The 21804-nt window shown below is 41.8% G+C and overlaps 3 protein-coding genes and 1 non-coding gene across 5 annotated transcripts in view; 2 read left to right on the top strand and 2 right to left on the bottom strand.

Moving 5' to 3' along the window:
• Window positions 1-938, bottom strand: part of LOC135247532 (metastasis-associated protein MTA3-like) — a 45962-nt gene extending 45024 nt beyond the window's left edge. Inside the window, exon 1 of one of the 2 annotated variants that reach the window (XM_064321077.1) lies at window positions 622-938. In XM_064321077.1, coding sequence (XP_064177147.1) covers window positions 622-649 — 28 coding nt within the window. In that variant the 5' untranslated portion in view covers window positions 650-938. Of the gene's footprint in view, window positions 1-343; window positions 562-621 lie in introns of those variants that run through there. The other variant, XM_064321076.1, reaches the window with a different exon arrangement.
• Window positions 939-1547: 609 nt separating this feature from the next.
• On the bottom strand, window positions 1548-1619 carry trnae-cuc (transfer RNA glutamic acid (anticodon CUC)). Its single transcript has one exon. It is a non-coding gene; the product is annotated as a tRNA-Glu (tRNA).
• A 925-nt stretch (window positions 1620-2544) lies between these two features.
• On the top strand, window positions 2545-11635 carry LOC135247533 (potassium voltage-gated channel subfamily G member 3-like). The gene is made up of 2 exons (XM_064321078.1): window positions 2545-3722; window positions 8855-11635. Exons 1-2 carry the CDS (start codon window positions 3100-3102, stop codon window positions 9498-9500), a joined length of 1269 nt encoding a protein of 422 aa, XP_064177148.1. The 5' UTR covers window positions 2545-3099; the 3' UTR covers window positions 9501-11635.
• A 6523-nt stretch (window positions 11636-18158) lies between these two features.
• Window positions 18159-21464, top strand: LOC135247521 (cytochrome c oxidase subunit 7A-related protein, mitochondrial-like). The gene is made up of 3 exons (XM_064321056.1): window positions 18159-18317; window positions 19730-19864; window positions 20595-21464. Exons 1-3 carry the CDS (start codon window positions 18246-18248, stop codon window positions 20730-20732), a joined length of 345 nt encoding a protein of 114 aa, XP_064177126.1. The 5' UTR covers window positions 18159-18245; the 3' UTR covers window positions 20733-21464.
• Window positions 21465-21804: the final 340 nt, after the last annotated feature.

Here is a 21804-nt window from a genome sequence, read left to right as displayed (position 1 = left end):
TTATGTGAATCAAAAATCCATACCGGGCAATTTCTAGGCCCAAGAGCTTAGTAGTTAGCTAACCACGGTGAGACTAAACATCAAGCAGCCATCGCTTAGGTACAGGTTAGCTTGCTAGCTAGCCAATCGTAACAGGCGTTGTAGCTACCCAGCTAACCCGTGCCATGGCACAGATGCCAGAATATGGAAATTGGGAGAGAAATATTTGATTAGTGACAAAATGGGCGCAACGATTGTTGTACATGGTACAACTGGTACATGTAATAATATCAACAATGACCAAAAACACAACGTAAAAAAAATAAACAGGCTACTCAATATTGTTGTTTAGGTAACGGATTACCCATTAGCCAGCTGTTTCGGTGAATGATAGCTCCACAGCACGTTAACATTAGCTACTGTAGTTTTGAGGCCCAGCGCACATTTTAATCGCAAATCATCAGTTAAATTCCGCTGCACACCGAAATCAACAAAAGACACGTTCGCACAATTAATTATAAACCATTGCATTAACATCGGTGACCGGTGAAACAGCAGTATCCAAATGCATAGCTAGTTAGCAAGCTATTCGCTGCGCTTCGTAATGGCACTCTTTCAATTCAAAAATCAGGACTGACATACCTCCGACCCGGTACATGTTGGCCGCCATTTCTGCCCTCTTGGAGTGTTAAAAACAAAGCAAAGTATAAACTAAAATATAATAATAAATAAATAGTCTGATAAAATATGTATGTTCCAAATCCCTGTAAGATACACTTAGCTGCAACGTTAAATTGATTGGTGAGGGGGGTGAACCAGGAGTTGAGCGGGAGATATTTAATGCGCCCCCCTCCCTGCATTCAGAGTACAATAAAAAGCAAGCAACTTGCACGCGAAAACCCTTCAGATCAACCAGGGTTGTTTCCTGGTGGGGGTGGAGGAACGAAAGGGGATGGAGAAGACGAATACACACTTACGCGCACGTCCGAACGCACAAGCACGCATACGCAGCACACGCACGCAACATACACACACAAACACAGACCTTTTTGAAATTATCATTCTACCAGGCAATACTGCTTGTTATGCGGTAGCGGATTTTTAATGAGAAAACGTTGTCTACGTGATGTAAGCGACACACACATCATCTATTACGAATGGTTAGATTTGGAAAGATGTGTCGTTTTTGCACCGAGTGTTATGTCATATTCTTCAAGGTAAACTTTCAAGTAGGCTGTCCAGTCACACCATACACACGTGCACATAGGGTATTTGCTGTTCGTCTAAGGTTTTTGGGAATTACACGGGCGATTTTGTGAGTGCCCAGCTCTGTATCAGGGACCTTCCATCTGCTCTCTAATGTTTGCCACTCATTCATTCGTACCAGTATTTTTCAGCATTATTCTAGATGTCACTGGAAGAGGCAGTGCTTTAGAAACAAATGTGCTCTTATCGATCACTGACTACATCTGTAGGTACGACTCCTTGGAATGATCTGCGCGAAGGGGCAGAGCAAACAAACGTGTAGGTCACAACGTCCTATTTTTGCATTTCGAAGAAAACACAAATTCCCTGACCGGGAATCGAACCCGGGCCGCGGCGGTGAGAGCGCCGAATCCTAACCACTAGACCACCAGGGAGCGGCGCTTTGTATTATTTTGAAGTTATTTTTATTGGACGAATACGAAATGGATCATGTCTTTTGTGATTTTTGCAAATTGCAGTTTTCGCAAATTGCGAGTTTCACCACTGAGCATCAAAAAAAAAAAAAAAAAAAATCAATGGTCGGGTGAAAATACCGAACATAAATGCGGTAGGCTGCCTGGCACATCTTGGACTATTGTCCGGTTGCTGGACAGTATACTGTTAAGTTAAAATAGCCTGAAGTCTCCTTTACATATGTCGTCCGAACTTTCTCCGATAGCCTATCTGTGATTCAGGAAACTGCATAAGTGCATTGTATCAACGGGAAGATGATTTCAGCAAGGGTCTATTTACGTATATGTCAGCTATTTACCCCCAGACTTCTGCGCAGAACAGCAAACGTGCAGCTCATATGCTACAGCAGTTAGAAAGTTCTCACCCCAGCAACAACGAGCTCGGATTTGGTCATCGTAGGTTTAGGACCGTAAACGTAGTTGCTAGTCTCGTAGTTAAACGTGTTTTCTCTCTGATACCTCATGAGGCAAACACATAGTGAAACATAGTCAAAACATTTTCAAAAGAATTGTAGTGACTCTTAATATCTGATTATGTTACAAGTGTGCGCTTTGATCGATTGGTGATTACACATTTGTTAAAAACCATTCAAGACGTGCAGCTGTTATAAAATATGCCAAATAATCCATTAGGTTATGCTAGATCTTGAAGCGCGTAATTTAATTTTAGTGTGCTTAGTTTAACTTTCTGAAAGCAGCATAATTTTAGGCATATTCAAGTTACCATATGATAAATTATATAAAGGTGTTCGGGATTAAATAATAATAATCGTTAAAATTATTATTATGTAAAATAATGTGTTCTTTGTTCAAAATGAAGTACCGAGGGTGTGTCATTTATTATGATTAAATGTAAATGGATTGCTCTTCCTTGTTCACATACGTATAGGCTATACACTAATACACATAAAATAAAATAACTTGCTAGGCTTATAACGATTTAGGGCAAGACATTTTTGGACATTATGGAACGGGTAAAATGCTGTAAAGTATGCCACACGATTACCTTCTCCAAGGTGCGTAAAGATAAGCGCAGAGCTACTTAACACGGTGATGTCTGGAGGGGTGTTGCTGTGTGACATCACTGGAGGGAACTGCCCTCTCTTGCTGAGTTGGACAAAGAGTGAGCAGAGCCACAACCCAGACGTACAGTATGAACGGAAAAGCCACTCTGATTTGAATGCTCTGAGACTGGTATAGATTCGTAAGTGCCTCTCTTGGATCTGTAAATGTTGCGTTACTCCTCACGCGGCATTTTGGGAAACACACATGGGTAACCTGAAACTGGACTTGGAGAGGTATGGTTATTTGGTCGTCGATGTACAAGAGTCCCCTCTCTTTCTGTTTTGCGTAAATCACGCAAGTCACAGTGGGGGCGTCCAGGACGCATGACAGCTCCAAAATGAAGTTTGGGAATAGTATTTGCATCCTGAACGTGGGAGGCACAAAATACGCCTTCCCCAGGGATGTAATAAAAGATTTCCCTCTGAGGAGGGTCAGCCGGTTGCACAGCTGTGCTTCAGAGAAAGAGGTGTTGGAAGTCTGTGATGATTACGACCGGGAGAGAAACGAATTTTTCTTTGACAGACATTCGGAAGCTTTCGTGTTCATCATGCTGTACGTGAAGTCGGGCAAGCTGAGGTTCGTACCGCAGATGTGTGAGCTGTCGTTCTACAATGAAATGATCTACTGGGGACTTGAGAGCTCGCATCTGGAGTTTTGCTGTCAGCGTCGCCTGGACGACAGGATGTCCGACACTTACACCTACTTTTCGGAGGAGGACATCAAAACCGAGCAGGAGTTGAGAGACGATGATGATCTGGATAACCCAACTGTCACTGGGAGCGGCAGTGCGAAGTGGCTGGAGAGAATGCGGAGAACTTTCGAGGAGCCCACGTCGTCTGTGGCCGCACAGATACTGGCATCTGTTTCCGTCATTTTTGTGATAATGTCCATGGTGATACTGTGCGCAAGTACACTGCCGGACTGGGACACTGCCAAGAACAACAGCGCCGAGGAGCACAGGTACACAGGGAGTTTGGAGCTTCTCCGGGATCTTGCTTTCTTTCTATCAGTTTCTCTTTTGTGTGTTCCCGTCCCTTCCGATTTAAAAATGGCAAAACAATACAATGCATTAATATACAGCGAGAGATAAAATTGTGTGTGTGTGTGTGTGTGTGTGTGTGTGTGTGTGTGTGTGATGTACCTGTGCACGCGCGTGTGTGTGCGTGTGTATGGATTGAGAGGCAAGGAGAGAGAACGTTGTAGGGTGCTTGTTGGGATATTAATAATAATTCTCCTTAAGTGACACAACGTTCCAAGGGTTCGGGATGTTCGGCTGCACTTACATGGGAGTGGAAGTAATTATCACTAATGTATAGTTGTCAGCTGTCAAATGTTATTTTGTCCTGTGCTTCTGTTAAAGTCTCAACTGTTTTGTCCTTATTTTTCAGCACACAAACAGTTCTACAGACAATTCTACGTCTCCAAACGCAGTGCTTCAAATGATTAACTGCGAGGGGACATGGTACAGGCTAGGCAACTTATTTTATTTTGCCAGTCTTTTTGCCGCACTAATTTTGTGCGTTTTGGTGAACGTTTTGAAAAAAAAAACACGGGCTGTCAGATCCGTTTACAGTTCTAACAATCCTGCGCAACGACACACGAAAGAATAGACCGCTTGTTCGAGACAATATCATGCATGCATTGATAATAAATATTATTTAATTTTCTCACCGAAAAGTAGGCCCAAGTCTGAATAATTTCTTTAGGCCGACCTGGAACAAATATGCGAGTGGTCCTTTTATGCAAGCACGCTTCGGCAACCATCATCCCCCGAGTCAGAGGGAAATCACCAAAGCCCTACAGAAATCAATAACCAGAACTGGATAAATTAGTCATTCCGGGAAATGTAGAAGATATATCGTCTACCAGGCGGATGTCTACTGGAACCAGTAGTCTATAGTATTTATGAAATATGTTATTAATTCTGGGGCTCCTCTGTAACAACGTCAGGCTTCACGCTTTTTGGAAAGAAACCCATGGTCCTGATTTAGAAATGGTGAAATCCTCCCGAGATCTGTCAAAAGTGTATAATTTTATCTTATAAGTGTTCTGGGTGACAAAAACATTCTGCAGCGAAAAGATTTTCCGAAGTATTATTTTACTTTTATTGAATGTTTTTTTTATTTTATTTATTTTATTGAGTGTGGGTTTCAGAATAGTAGAATATGTGGTTCTTGAGATTAAGACCAGCCTCAGAGGGACAAAACGGAATTCCCGGATCTTAAGAGGATGTACATGTACATGAAAACTTAAAGTAAAGCCAGCATAGTATGATTATTGCTCGCAGAAAAAGTTTACTCAGTGCACAGAAAACTCATTTTGATCCGCACTGGGCATTCGTCGTTGGTTTTCCTCGAGATCAAACGACCCAGTGGTGGTCGAAACGTTGATTTATTAATTTTTTTTCTGGAACAGTGTCGACTTAATTTACTTTTCACGTGATAACTCGTGCACCTGCATTTTCTGCGCATGCACGTGCATTTTCGAGGTATATTCTTCCATTTAATGGTCAATCAGTCTACATGACAAACGCATTATGATTTTGCGTTCATGGTCAATGTCGTTTGCGCCTGTATTTCTGTCCAAGGTGCTGAACCGAATAGTTTTTAGTTTCGAATCTATCATTACATTACAGCCATTTGTCAGACTTTCTTATCCAGAGCGACTTACCCAGATTTTTCTGTATTTTATTCATAGTATCCATTTATACAGCTTTATATGTACTGAAAAAGTTCAGGTTAAGTAGCCTACCTTTCAAGGGTACAACGGCAGCGTCCTACCTGCAACCTTTAGGTTACAAGGCCTGTTCAATAACCATTATAGCGTACTATAACGCTGTTATCGCTGTATCATCGCTGTAATTTAATCAAATCACTTCGTCCTCCGAGTCTTAAGTGCAATCGGAGGATTTATTATAAGCGTCAAGCTACGACCTGGACCCCTGGCTTTTCAATACAGAATCACCTTTGGATGCATACAATGTCTTGATTTTAGTTTTCTTTATATACTGGAGAATATACATATGTCGATTATTCCCACAAAGACTACAACTTCTGAAGCATTGTGAAGCATAACTCAAAATACAGGTGACGTATATGATATAGATGAAACCAGGCTGAACACAGATCCCTTTCAATAAACCCGAAATCTCATTTATATCATCATATTTTTCATTGTTATTATTTTTGTTTCTGAAGTGAGGCATTAATGTCGACCTATTAATCAAATTAGTCTATTGCAATAATATCATTCAAACGTTTTCGGTGAAATATGTCTATATATGTACTGTAGATGAATAGATGTATACATTCATGGGAACAGAATCAGGATTTTTTAAAATACAGTTTGTTTGGTTGTCATTTTTGCATACTAACAGCTGCAAGAACATACTAGCAGCTGCAAAATATGTTTATTTATTACATTAAACAGTAGTTGTTCACCCATTTTTCAGGTTATCTATCAAGCCTATTTATTTATTGACCTACTTGATACTCTTATCAAGGACAACTTACATACAGTAGCTTTAGTGATGAGTTGCCTTACGTTGATTGCAGCAGCTGCTGTTGATTGAGAGTTGGCCACTGAAATACAATAAAGAACAACAGAGCTCTAAATCCTCTTGAAGCAACATTTTCAGTGCAGCACTTTCTGTTGTAATTCAAGTGTGTATGACACTTTGAGTAATACAAAGATGTTTCAAAAATGTTTTCTTCTAAACTTTGAAAGAAGTGTTCTTCATCCTTTTGAAGAATGTCATAACTTTTTTTGTGGGACAATGTTCAACATTTTTAATTTATAACCAGTGAAAAGTGTTCATAAATCACGCAGATTTGCACTCTCATTAAATAGTGTATGTCTATCTTATCGATGTATTTCTGTGCAGTTTGTTTGAATGTGTCTGTCTGTTCCTTCCCCATCAATACCATGTGGTCTGGCTGCAGGTAGGCACAGTGATGGTATAATGATATTCCATAGAGAGGATATGTGTGCAGGGTCCAGGTAGGAGTGGTCTTAGCACCTCTCAGCCAATCACAGCACAGCCTAAGGACTTGGGGCTGGTGAGTGGCTGGACAGAGGCAAGCTGAAAATCACAGAAAGGTCTGTTTTTGGTCATGGGGTGCAGCATGAAGCCATAAATGTCTGGGATGTTGGTTAAAAAACGCTGGAGTCTGTGTGTCTTAACACACAGGACCAGGTGCCCATTACATGCATTATACGCATGGATTCTTTATGTCAGGCACACACACACACCCACACACAGTCCTGACTGACATAGCAAGTCAGAATGGAAGGTTATATTGTGTTTCTCTGTCGATAACTGATACTAATTCTAATAACACTGACAACTGATTCTGATAACACTAATGAATAAAGTATCTGAGGGGTATAAAACTTTGATTGCTCTTGATCAAATCAACAATACAATTAGACATTTAGAATCGTGAACCTAATGCCTGTCCTGTAGCACAGGCTGTACGCACCATATGCTTTGGTGGTGTGTGCGCTGTTGAAGTGTGTGTCACTAATTTTTAACTGGGTTAGTCTGTCAGGTCTCTAAGGGGTGCCAGCACTGGGGCTCTCTGGCATTTTTTGGCAGACTGCAGCTCCTCATGCTGCCCATCTTGCGGTCCACTCTCCACCCTGGCCTTGTATCACACATCCTACCCCCATCCCTTGCACGTGCTCAGTAAAGCGCCAGAGGTCCCTTACCGACCCACCAGTCCCATCAGTCACGTTCAAGCTGCTTGATCCCTGTGATGATCAGCAGACGGGCATATACGCAGTAAGCTCTGGAGTTTCCATGGGGAGGGTTTGAGAGTTTGAAAGTTTGACCCAGAAAAGGGAAGAAAAAAAACATTTTTAAAAAGGTGGGAGTCCTTTTGAGTTCCCGTACATACATGTTTATTTTCTTAATGCAGGTGACATGCGTTGGCTGTGGCTCCAACTAGAAACTTTGCATGTCATCACTGCTCGTGAGAATTTCAAACCCTTAACCAAAAGCTCTGAAATATGTATTCATGGGTTTCACATGATGTACCACTGTGGTTTTGGGGACCAAAATTCATCAGTGCCTTCCATCTGCTATAGGATTGTAATATTGGAAAAGGAAAGAATGAACAGAATTAGTCTTTCATCATATACCAGAGAAATTTGAAACTGGCTTACAGCAATACAGAGTGAGATCCTCTAACAATCATCCCAGATGGTGCGCGTGATTCTAGATAGATAACTAGCTAACTTACCCGAAATAGTCCTCACGGCACATTCAGGAATGATTTGATGGGAGCCCAGAGCTAGGTTCCAGCAGACATGGGAAACCTGCTAAGTGCTATTAGATATAACTGACAGCATATTAATTTTGAAGAGGAAATCAAACCGCTGTTTTCATGCAGTACGTTCTGCAATTAAGTTACCTCAGCGAGCTAGCTAGCTAACAAAACATTTTTAACTAACTAGCAATGACTAAAGATTTACTTTACACGTGAACCTAAACATTGCTTATGCAAGCAGCAAAGGCTGTGTTCCATTACAGGGCAGCTACTGTACCTTCATAATGAACACAGCCATGGTGACCCAGACCAACAGGCTTGGAGCAACATGTTTCGGTGGTGTCAAGAGTTTAATCAGAACTAGATAGTAGATACAGCTCACAACTTAACATACCTCTGCAATGGGCAATGACCACTAATTCATTCCCCATAATAGCAGACACAAAAAAGTCACATGACTGAAACCCATGAATTGAGCAACTGCAAGCACGTTTCCACTTTGTTTTTACCCCGTAAGGTCCAGAGACCTCTTCAGTGTCCAGAAAAAAGTCTAGCTCTTACGGGGCAAAGTAAATGCATGGCTACCAAGGGCTGGCTAATATAAGTACTGTAAGTAAGGTATGGTTTCCCAACTACACAAGCAATTGTCTCTGAAAGAGAAGGTGTTGAGTTAAGATATGGTGTATATGGTGCACAGGTGGTTTGCTATCTATGCTTCTGACTAATGAGGATGCATATGTTGAGAGATGCATGTCTGCTCTTAGTGAAGTATATTTTGTCCCCCCCCCCTGCCCCCCCCCTACCCTGGCTGCACTTTCGCAGGATCATCGAGGCTGTGTGCATTGGCTGGTTCACGGCGGAGTGCATTGTCCGTTTCATCGTGTCCAGGGACAAGTGCGAGTTTGTCCGGCGGCCACTCAACATCATCGACCTGCTGGCCATCACCCCCTACTACGTTTCCGTGGTGATGACCGTGTTGACGGGCGAAAATCCGCAACTGCAACGGGCGGGCGTCACCCTGCGCGTGCTGCGTATGATGCGCATCTTCTGGCTGATCAAGCTGGCCCGCCACTTCCTGGGCCTGCAGACGCTGGGCCTGACGCTGAAGCGCTGCTACCGCGAGATGGTCATGTTACTGGTCTTTGTCTGCGTTGCCATGGCGATCTTCAGCGCCCTGGCCCAGCTGCTGGAGCACGGCCTGGACCTGGAAGCCAGCAATGAGGACTACGCCAGCATCCCGGCCGCTTGCTGGTGGGTTATTATCTCCATGACGACCGTCGGCTATGGAGACATGTACCCCATCACCATGCCCGGCCGGGTGCTCGGCGGTGTGTGCGTGGTTAGCGGCATCGTTCTGCTGGCGCTGCCCATCACCTTCATCTACCACAGCTTTGTGCAGTGCTACCATGAGCTAAGGTTTCGCTCTGCCCGTTGCACGCGGAGCCTCTCAGCCGAGTTCCTCAACTAACAAATAAGGCGGCTGCCCTGGCTCCTTATACCCTCTTCTCTACTCAACCTCCACTTCTCTTATCCTGCCTGTTCCACTAATTCTTTGCTCTATTTACTGCTAGGATTTGGACTTTGGCATGGACATACAGTGTACTTATAGATGAAAAGTTCTCAGCAACAACCCCCCCACCCCAAAAGTACGCTCAGGATTTCTTGTCCCTTTGCAGCAGGTTACCTCCATCATCAGCGGGTGGAGCCATGTTTATGTGTTGCTCTCCTACCCAACTGCCTGTCTTACTACAAATAAGACAACTGAATGGATTTGATGTAGACTTTGTGAAATCATTGCCTTGGGAAACCAGCAGAATTCTTTTGATTCTAGGACCGCTGCGTATTTTGGATGAGTCTGGAACTCTTTGACATACCACTGACAGTCCCTCTGGGGCCTGTGGACAGGGTGGGTGGGCATAACTGGCCAAAGAAAGGGCAAAAGGACTAATGATTAGAACCTTTCTTCATCGCAGGCCAGTTAGTGTCCTCTGCTAGACACATGAGTAGTAGAACCATACAGAGATAAGCACTGGGAACAAATACTGAGCCTCCTTCAAAGCCTTACAGAACATTTCTTACTGAACTCTTTGACAGATGGTTGCCAGTTGCAGAGAATCTACAATTTGAACTCCATTTGATTTACTTATGTTTCTCTAGCAGCCATACAGGACCATTACTGGGAGTCATTTTGTTTCTTGTGCCGCAAAAGGGCACCATGTTAAGAATCTGTTTTTGTTTTTGAAGATAAATTGTTTCTTTACCGCCCTTCCTTGCACCTGGAGCTGTAAAATTGTGAAAAGAGAAAATCTAATCTTCATTGATTTTTATGTTTCTCCTGACTATGGATGAAAAGTGAATTGTTTTAGGTGGGCATTGGCCATTGTAAATTACTGGGAAATGGTTGGATCGAGTGAGGCTGGATTTTACAATATATACTTGGGTTTACTTTGTTTCACCAAACATTTCAGATGAATCACAGATGAACCATCTGCATTGTACTAAACTGTATAAATCAAGTCTCACAGACTTGTCCAAGAAACAGTTTGCGTGTGATACCCATTTCCTGTGGTGGTGGTGGGGTGGGGGGTGTTTCATAAACGGGCAAATGGTACCGCCATCTGCTATACATGGTCCCAGTCCTAATATGCACCTTCTAAGCGAGACTGTTTGAGTCTGCACTCAATCTGTCAGTCATCAAGGCTAGGCCAACTGTTCTCTGTGGCTTCTGAGTAGTATGCATCAAAGATGCATATTTGCATAAGATTAGATCACCCCTGTCCTGAACATCATTGATCCTTCCCCAGAGGGAAGAAGAGACAGAGGGAGAGAGAGGACAGGCACGTAATGCGTGAGCATAGCTTTCCACTGAGTGATAGGAAGTCAAGGAGGAGAAGGTGGGCTAGCTGACACCTCACAGTGCGGGTGGAGTAACACAAAATTACCCTGCACCTCTTCAAATAAAAGGACTGTTCAACTTTTTTTTTAAAGAGACAATGTTACAAAACAGATCAAGAAAACGTGGCACTTACAGATGCTGGATGTGATGACCAGCATTTCAAAAATACATGTCATGATTCTTTTATTACTTGGTAAAATAAATAAAATAAAATAAAAATAAATAAAAAGATGGATAATATCTGTCAGCACTGTAAAAGTCCCTAGATCTGGCTCTAAAGTTGCCATTGCTTTGTGTTAACCTCAGCCGGCAGTCCTTCACGATGTTGGCTGTACCACCCCCTCCTCCACGACTTGCGGTCACAACCAAGTTGAGTGGCTGGTGCGACGCATTTGGCCTTCCTCACAGATGCACTGTGTCTCCATGGTCCCGTGTTCTCATCGAGTCACACTAGGAACCCCATTGCACTGATTCCAAATCAGTGATGGTCTTAACCACACTGATCTGGAATCAGTGATGGTCTTCATCACAATGATCCAGGACTAGAGATGGTTTTCATCCAACCTCACTGTGCTTTTAATCAATTTTCCCAAAATCAGTGAAGCTCCTCGTTGCTCTGTTCTCTGGGATTTTTCCATTGTTCCTTTCAACCATTTTGGCTTGTTTTACTGTTTGAACTAAACTTGGAATAAATAATTTGAAGTGAACTTCACATTCTCTCTGTGAGTTTCTCTATGTAGAGAAGTACCAAGTGAATACAGTCTCCATAACCTTATTTGGAAGACATTTATTGAGTTTATTTTACGCATAGTGAATGCATAATAAATTCACTATAGAGGAATATACACAAAGTAAAATTGTTGTAAATAATAATTTAAAATAATCTAATCATAATTTTCCTGTGTCAGGATACAGCTGTCGGCAGCCTATTTCAGTAACAGCACAGCTTTGGTTTTGAGATACTATTCACACTGTAAGTAAGGCTAAATTTGGTTTTACAGCAGTGTGCCAAGTTTCAGCTGTCATATACAAGAGAAACATTTGCTCACCAAGGCTAGGAGGCCGACTGAAAAAGAACATTTCTTTTATCACAGTTTCAAATTTCAATAAAAACATGGTGTGATCTGAGCAACATAATCTGTGTGATCACTCACTAAATGCCCATTAAGCCCGAATCATACCTCACCTACTCAATTTCTGTCATACACCCAAGTCATTTGTTCCTGCTTTTTAGCTTTACTTTTAGTCCATATGAACAAACTGTCTATTGAATGACAGTGGAGGTTGAAAGTTGATTATAATTGGTTAAAAAAAAAAAAAAAAAAAACAATACGGTCTGGGCTTTCTGTGCTGCTAAAGTTTGGTTTACCAGCTGGTTGAAACATCAGTAATGTGCATTAACTATAAACTGAATTTAAAAAATTCATAAAACATGAATGTTGAGTAAACGCATTATGCACTGATGTAATTGCCTACCATAACTAATCTCAGATGATTTCAGTTGAAAAGTAAAGTTTCCAATGGAGGTCCACTTTAATCTGTTGTTTCTTCCAATTAAAGCCCTGTTAAATTTGGGTTTAGACAGAAATTCTAGACAATTTCTATATAGCCAAACAAATGTACTACTCTTCATTTCAAGCAGCTTTCTGACCTTTCTAAACCTACAGTAAATAATTATTTGTGACTTTCTGTGCTTTTGGAGAAAAAAAAATACTTAGAAATGCTCAGCTGCACATAGATTTAAAGATTTGTTTTAAAGCATTCTAAAAATATGGATGTTGATAATTGTTTCCTGTCAACTTAACAATTATCAAAACTGAGTTGTGGCCTAAATCGCACATACAGTGAGCACCATAATTCATTGGACAGTGACACATTTTTTGTTATTTTGGTTCTGTACTCTAGCACTTTGTGTTTGAAAGGATACAATGACAATGCGGTTGAAGTGCAGACTGTCAGCTTTAATTTGAGGGTATTTTCATACATATCGGATGAACCGTTTAGAAATTATAGAACCTTTTGTACATGGTCCCCCCAGTTTAAGGTACTACAAGTATTTGTTGAATTGGCTTCATAGATGTGTTTCGTTAGGCAGGTGTATTCATTTGTGTCGTTAGTGAATGCAGAAGAGAGCTGTTGATGTCTAGTCTTGATTCTAGACTTTGCAATTGCCTTTGGAGATTGTTGTTCGGGTGTGGCAACATGAGGAAGACAGCAGTGTCGATGCAAATTAAGCTGGCCATCATAAGGCTCACAAATGAAAATCAATCAATCAGGAACATTGCAAAAACCCTGGGCATGCCCAAGTCCACAGTTTGGTTCATCATTAACAAGAAAAAAACAACTGGTGAACTCAATTATGTCAAAAGACCCGATAGACCAAGGAAGACCACTGTAGTAGATGACCGAAGAATGCTCTCTATGGTGGTTTGTGATTTTTAAATTATTCTCTGTTAATACATTCTCATGTAACTCTCAGTATAAATACAGTATAAATATAAAATAAAGTTTATTTTTAAAAACTAATTTACTAATTGAACCACAAGTAAATAACTAATGTAACCTAAAGGCCTAGCTAGCTAAAATTCAATTCATAAAGCCTACATACCTATACGTCCCTGTAAGCTTGTAGGGCTGTGACCACTGGAAGAAAACAGGGTACCAAGAGTAGTTAAAATGACAACAAAAATGGACCCTCTCTGTTCAAGTCGCTTTATGCTGATGCTTTATGAATGGATTCAGAAGACTGCAGATTGGACAATATAACCAATCAAATCCAAGGTTTATTTTCACCACTGACTTTCAGTTATCTAATAACTGACAGGCTACAGTAGTTATTATTAGCAAGTTGAAGGAATACTATAGATGCAGTATCATGCAGTTATTGGCACCCTTGATGAAAATGAGGGGAAAAGGCTGTATAAAATACACAACAGAGATGATGAGCTCTATTTTGTGTTCAAACATATTGGAAAACTATATACTTTATTCTAATACAATTCATTATTTTTAAAAAGTGTTTATTGAGTAATACGTTTTTCTAAAACCATACAGTAGGTGTTAAAATGATTGGCACCCTTAAAGATTCTTTTAAATACAATCAAAGTTAAATCTGCATGTAAAATCCATTTGTCATCCGTCACCACGGGGAAAGACAAAGAACCGTCAGATTGTTGTTGACCCACATAAATCAGGTAGTGGTTACAAAAAAATACATGAACAGTTAAACACACCACTAAGCACCATTAGGGAACAATTGGAAACTTGCCAGGAAGAGGGCACATACAGTGCATGTCATCCATATACAGTGAGGATTACGGTGAGTGACTCAACCGTAAAACATAATTTCAAAAAGCACTTCATACCTATCATCAAATATAGTGGAGGACAATTTATGATTTGGGACTGTTTTCCTGCCAGTGGTCCAAGGGCTCTCATTAAGATCAATGGCAAGAGGAATTTTACCAGGACGTTTGAGCCAAAAACCTAGTTGTCTCTGCAGAGAGGTTGAGACTTGGCAGTAGGTGTACCTTCCAACAAAACAATGACCCAAAACATGTTTATATGTTATATAGTGTTCTATATATATATATAGAACACCACAGGATGATACAATTAAAAGTGAGCTTTAAATTTCAGATTTTGATTATTTACATTACATTACAGGCATTTAGCAGACGCTCTTATCCAGAGCGACTTACACAACTTTTTACATAGCACTTTACATTGTATCCATTTATACAGCTGGATATATACTGAAGCAATGAGGTTAAGTACCTTGCTCAAGAGTACAAGCAGTGTCCTTACCGAATCGAACCCGACCTTCGGTTATAAGCCAGTCTACCCACTGTTTCACACTCCGCATATATTTGATATGAGATTAATTGGCACACTTGCTAATCCAACAAAATAAATGAAAAGGGTTGAGGCCGATGGTGAATCTTAGAGTTTAGATTCCTGCCTCCATTTCAAGCTCATGAATGAGCAGCTACTTCTGCGAATACTGAAAGAAAGAAATTCTTGGGAAACACATTTGATAGATTAGTCAGTGGAGGTGTGAGCTCCGACTCTTACTAATGAAATCTGTCACCTGCAGCTATTCCTTAAAAAAAAAAAACTTTATACTGAACAGAACCAAACCAGCCTTTTCATTTTAACTGAAGTTACAGGATTCCCTTATCATTAATTAATGCCTTCAACAGCATAACACCTTATTACGCCTGGGGTGGCCCTCTATCGGAAGTTTCCCGGAAAAAGATGAAGGTGTTTTTAGGTCTCTGCCTTCCTCAGATGTCACGTGACATTTATACATGCAGGCATGCTTTTGCTCACACTCACACAAATGGCTGGTGTATGTTTACTTTGAAGATAAAGTTTAAAAGACTGTAACGCTGTAATATAACGAATTGTACAACTGACAGAGGAAAAGTACACATAAATAAATAATCTATTTATTTTGGAATCATGATTTTAAAAAACATATGGCATGAATGGTACATGTTTTGTAATGTACATATACTTTTCACATTAGATAGGAGCGGAGTTCTTCCCAACAACATCAGTAGGAGTAATTTGTCAAATTTTTAGTAATGCCGTCTAATAAAGCAAGGCATTGTGTGTTTCATGCTCTGGGTGTTTGTATTTTCTGCAGATAGTAAACATATTAACATTTAGTTTGTGGGTGCATATTTTCTTGAATTCCTCCGATTACAACATCTGCTAACACAATGGCCAATCTTATCTATGTAAATCTTCAGGTTATGTGAGGCAAAGATCAGCCAAGTACTCTGCAGTTCTAAACTGAAAGACTGAAGGAGCAATATCTGGGAGTATGTAGGCCCCACAGATATTGCTGGCCTCTCTGAGTGGCACTGCACTCCACTATACTACAACAAAGTAACATTAGCTAAGATTTCACAAACTTGTATTACAACATATCAAACATAACATACAAACTACCAAACACAATCCCAGTTAGATCAACCGACAATTGTAGAGAGGACCCCTCTACAATACACTTGCTTTAAGCTCATAATATCAGCTAACATTGTGGTAGTGGTTTAGTTTACTAAATAAATAGCTAGCTAGTTAGCTAGCGTTACTGTTAGCTAGCAAGCACACTAGAACAGTATTTAACATTCGACAGTTTGCTAACGTTGATATCAGTGCTCAGCATGGCTAGATTATGGACTGGGCCAGTGGGGCCAGTGGGGCCAGTGCCCCGGGGCCTCGGACTGCCAGGGGGCCTCCAAGCCTCAGGCTGCGGTGTGTGGCCCACGACTTCTGAAGAAAGTTGAACGCCAGGGCCCTCAGTGCGCACAGCGCAAGCAGACCACTAGGCCCCTGGGTGCTTATAGCATGAGCTAACCACTAGGGCTCCCCAGACCCCTCAGCGCTTACAATGTGAGGGCCCCCAGGCCCCTTGGTGTTTAAAATGTGAGCTCACCACTACTGCCCCCCAGACCCCTCGGCGCTTACAATGTGAGGGCCCCCAGACCGCTTGGTGTTTAAAACGTAAGCTAACCACTAGGGCCCCTGGGCCCCTCGGCACCTACAGTGTGAGGGTCCCTGGGCCCCTCCACGCTTAAAGCATGAGCTGACCACTCGGGCCCCCGGGCCCCGCAGCGCTTACAATGTGAGGCCCCTCGGTGCTTAAAGCGTGAGCTGACCACTAGGGCCCCCAGGCCCCTGGGTGCTTACAGTGTGAGTTGACCACTAGGGCCCCCAGGCCCCTCGGTGCCCCTCGAGCATAACACCTGGGCCCCTTGGTACATACAGTGCATGCTTAAAACAAGAGCCTCTCGCAGAGTACAGTGCTGTACAACTGAGCCACTGGTTGGCACCAAGCAGCCAAAACCAGACTTCGTTTTTGAAGCTCACTTCCTGGTCTTGTTGAGAGACGTTGCTCACTAGCGCCACTGCGGTTGGCTCCAGTATAGGTGTTTCCATATCCGGTTTCCATGTAAGTCAACGGTTCAAATGCGATCAAAATACAAAGTCAATAATTTTTTCTCACAAGAACAAATAGTCACAATATGTTATATTTTATTTGTCTTATGACTGTCCATGGGCCGATTTCATGATTTATTGCGTCATTTGGGCATTGTTATAATATTTGTTGTGAACCAATGAGGTACAGTTTGCGTCACTTCCTGATTACTGCAGACTAAGCTACAGTAGGGGCTACAGTCTATGGTTACTGGGGTGGGAGGTGGCGCCTCTTGGCCTTGACATTGCGGCTCCGACTCATTGTCCATGGTCCACCTGAAATATGAAAATGTCCATGTCGGAAATTGTTCTACCGCTAGAAGTCAGTATTTTGAGGTTCAAGTAAATGCTAGTGCTCACACCTCTGATACTTCTCTATTAAAATCTTAGCCTATTCCTCATGTGCAAATAATTTTGAGTGCAACTGTATGTAGAGTGGTAATGTTTAAGAACAGACACATCAGTCGTACATTAAAACTAGGAAAACAGCTCAACACTGTAGTATAGCCCACTGTGTGAAAAGGTGCCCACCCCAAATTTCTAATTGCCTCCCCAGTCTGGATCCGGGCCTGACTAGCTAACGTTAGCTAACAACTGACGTTATGTGGAGTGAGCGCTGATCCAGGAGACCAGGTCAGTGGGAGTGAGCGGCCCAGGCTGTCAATCAAAAGTGAATGCATAAATAATTAGGACAGAACTGACACGCCCAGCCAGTCTTCTGTCTGCTATATTAAGAAATTCAGGTTTTACACCAAAGCAGGTTTTTATCTTTTCAAAGTCTAATAAGTAGAAAAAAATACATATATATTGTAATTTAGTAACTAAAGGAACAATTTAAATGTAAGAAAAGGGAGGCTGCATAGGGACTTATATGTTGGGTCCAAGTTCTGACACCTTGGACAAGTTCTGAAGTCCATAGCTTCAGAATTAAAACAATCCACCAATTTCAATATAGTGTATATATTTGAAATATTTTAAATGTATAAGAATACGTATACATATCTTGAGGTATTCCCACATTTATGTTTTCTTGCATTTATGAAGCTGACAATGATGATTATGTGCAATTTTGAGATTTTAATGACTATTCAGCAAGAACATAAATATGGCTTGTAAAAAAAGGGGTTACAAGTCATTTTAATTCAGTTAAGTGAAATAAATCGACCTACAAGAGAAAGAATGCATTTATAAACAGGCAGATATATAGTCTGCCCTATACGTCACTACTACGAGACGAGTTGTAAGAGGTCTTTTAATGCCGCGCGTTGATTGCAGCGAGATCTGTGAAGGGGTGACGGTACCACAGTAGTAGCATTTATTTAGGATAAAATGTACTACAAATTAAGTGGTTTCACACAGAGACTGACGGGATCCGCACCGTCGACTGCGTACAGTCCACAGGTGAGTGGGAGAGGAGTGTCTTGTGTGCTCATATGAATCCATTCTTTTATGGATTACGTGACCTTCACTCAGAAGTTTCCTTTTTGCTAGCCAGATTATGAAACATCCTGCAAGGATGTAAGCTACAAAGTCATATGTTTAGCCCTTTATTTTAAATGTTACTTTACGCAACAAACATAAACCTATAAATGATGTAAGTAACTGCTTCTTGAATGTGTTCATTCTTCGCTATAAAACCCTTGCGTAATAACTTCGTAGCTAGCTCGCTAACGTTAGATACTTGTTCTTGACGCGTGTTGTTTATAAAGTGTTTTTTTTTTTTTTTTTTTGACTCCGAACACAGCAGTATCGATAACATTTAATTTGAGGAGAATTGAGGACGGCAGAGTACTAACTCTGCAGGAATTCTCGTTGCCGTCTAGGTTTTGGCCTTGCATGATGTCCTTGGGTTGTGAGTGGCACACAGAACTCTGATCTCACCTCTCTTTCTTGCTGGACTTGCTATGACTAAGATGTGTGCTTCCCGTAGTCCGAGTACCTCCAGTAAATCGTCCTTTCCCAACATTTAAAGGCAATTTGTTGTTCAAGGCAGTTTGACGCATATCTTTTGGGCTTGTAGGGTAGATGGACGACTGAAGGGATGAAGGAGCAAAACGCAATGGCCGTTTATGTTAAAATTGATTATTCTGGAAGGTTTGTTCATGGCGGGGCTTTTGTGAGGACATTTAATCCTCACACAGCAGCAAGTGGCTTAAACCTAAAATAAACATGTAAATATGTAGATAAATAAAGGTGAAAAATGTCAAAACAATAAGAATAAAATGCTTGTTTGTGTCTCACGTATGCCACGATTGCTTGTTGTAAGCAATAACAATCAGCTCTATCCTGGTTGTCTCTCTGCCTGTTTTTGTGCATCCAGCCGAATGCCTTCCCCAAGTTTAATTACCGTTTGTTAATGACTGTCTAATCTGAAGTTCATATCATGAGTTAGTAATGATGTAAACACTGGACACCCTTTAATTTGTTTGTGGCAAATTTAGCAGTACCAAATTGGCTTCCAGAGGAACCCCTTGTGACCATCTGCACTGCTGCCACTGGCACACTATTCGAAAGGGTCTCTACTGGCTGAGGTCATGGTGGCTCAAGGACAGGGATCCCTGTTTCTATGGCCCATGGGCTGGAAATCTCCACTATGAAGCATTGCATATCTGGGCTGTGTGAAAGCATTGGGAAACTGGCATGACCCTTTCTGGAAATATACTTTCTGTAAAGGAAGGATGTTGGCATAAAAATATGTGTCTGTGAAATAATGCTAATGCCCCTAAAGTTGTGTTTATGCATTTGTGTGCATGCGTGCATGCTCTGACGTGACTGTGTGGTAGTTGAGTTGAGCCTCTCTTGTGCTTCTGCAGGGTTTAAAGCCGTCAGTCCCTGCAGATCCAGCCCCCATGATCTTTGCCACCCCTACCAAAGTGGTGTCTGAGTCCGGCTCTGTGGTGGAGTACATGGGCACCAACAAGGTCCCAGACCTGCAGAAGCTTTTCCAGGTAGAGCCAGCCTTGCAGCCAGAGCATTAAAACTTCACCAGGGTCTGGGATATACAGTTATTCAGTTAACAGGAGGGCAGCGGAACACCCAGAAAACCCAAACAACAAATGATGGCAATATGCTGTGCAGGTTGTACCAAATCTTTGGGAATACGAAACTATTTTGGAATACTGGAAGGAAATGAGTGTCCACAAACTTTTTTTTTATTCCTGGGACAAACTTTATCTGCACAAACACGGACAATGTTTTAATCCACAAGTAGTTTTGTCACATGTCTGAATTCGTCTGTATGTCTGTAAAAATACAGACATACAGAGTTTGGTGCAGATTCATGTTTTCCTCTTGTTCATCCATTTTTATGTGACCCATTTTTAATATGTGTCACAGAAATGCAGAAATAAATGCTAAACATTGTATTACTTCTTCAAACAGCTTAAATTATAAAAGGAATTAAAATTTTTAGAAAGTATAGTGTACATGTTCATCAATCTGTTACAGGCGATTGGTGAAGAAAAATGTTGATTTGTCTGGATCATTATAATTGTTGTGAGAATTTGTTATTGTGCTGGATATTCCCCATTGAAAGGACCACAGCTTTATCAGGGTATGTAGGCCTGAGTGAAATAAGCTATGTTGACACTGCAGATTGCACACTCCTCTCTCTGTGTCTGTCTGTCTCTTTCTCTGTCTCTCTCTCTCTCACTCACTCACCCTTCTTTCTCCCCTCAGAAATCAGATGGGGTCCCAGTGCACCTGAAGCGTGGCCTCCCGGACAAGCTGCTGTACCGCAGCACCATGGCCCTTACTGTAGGCGGCGTCCTGTACTGCCTGGTGGCCCTGTACATTGCCGCACATCCCCGCAAGTGAACCTACACTGATCTCGGACCAGCCACGAACAAAAGTGCACAAAAATCACAGCGGCAATAAGCGTGAGGAGGACAATGGCTGTGATGGCTGTTGAGTAACAGGACCTTAAATCTTAAATACCACCCCCCCCCCCCCTCCAAAAGGACCTCGCTCCTCTTACTTGCTCCTCATTATTTATTACCCCAGTCCCAGTGCAGAGACTCGTGCACTCCTGCCCTCTGTTCTGCACCCTCGCCCCTCAGCACACACAGCTGACAAGGACTTACTCTGACCCCCCCCCCCCCGCCCTCCTCAGGCTGGACCACGGTTGCGTGTGTGTTTTGCACTTGTGTACATTTTCTTCTGTCTGCCAAACCAGTGTGTGAAATAGCTCTCTAATTTGCTAAATAACGTCTGTGAAGCAGTCGACCACGCAGATGAAAACTGGGGCCTGGTGTTCAGGGAACCCTGGAAACTCTTGTGCGGCTATGCCTGTGTTCAGTAACAAAGCAAGTGTATTGCCAAGAGCTTGGAAGAGCAAAAACCATGTTGACTCATCAAGCGTTGAGCCAAATCTCAAGAGTAGATATGCAGAGAAGTTTCCAGATGTGTAATCTCACCGCAGCGAGAACAGGCAAACGTCACATGCAGTGATGTCATTCGTCCGGTACTTGCCGTTCCCAGATTTTCCTGCTATGTAACGCTACTTGTACAAATCATATAAATAAAGAAAGCTGTTAATTTTTGTACAGATATTATTCAACCCATATTTTGTATTCTCAATATATTTGACAAGTTTTGTTGGAAACATTGGTGGCTTCTTTTGATGTACGTCAGGAAGTTTGAATGTAAAATACCGTATTCGTATTTCCAATCCAAAATTCGTACACAAGATCAAAGACCTTGGTAAGTGCACAACAGACACTTTTGTTGTTTGAATTGGGTGGTGTGTTCTCATTAGTATGCACCACAGTGAATTACCCTCAGCATTCCCTGTCCGCTTTGATTAAACATGTCCCCACTGCAAATGAGAGTCAAGTTCTTCGTTGAGCTGCTTGCCTAAAGTAAATGGTAATCGCACATTACCTATTGC

Source organism: Anguilla rostrata, chromosome 2 (assembly GCF_018555375.3).
Source record: "Anguilla rostrata isolate EN2019 chromosome 2, ASM1855537v3, whole genome shotgun sequence".
NCBI lineage: Eukaryota > Metazoa > Chordata > Actinopteri > Anguilliformes > Anguillidae > Anguilla > Anguilla rostrata.
The sequence above is the reverse complement of the archived record's forward strand: the minus strand, read 5'-3'. Positions and strand labels throughout refer to the sequence as shown.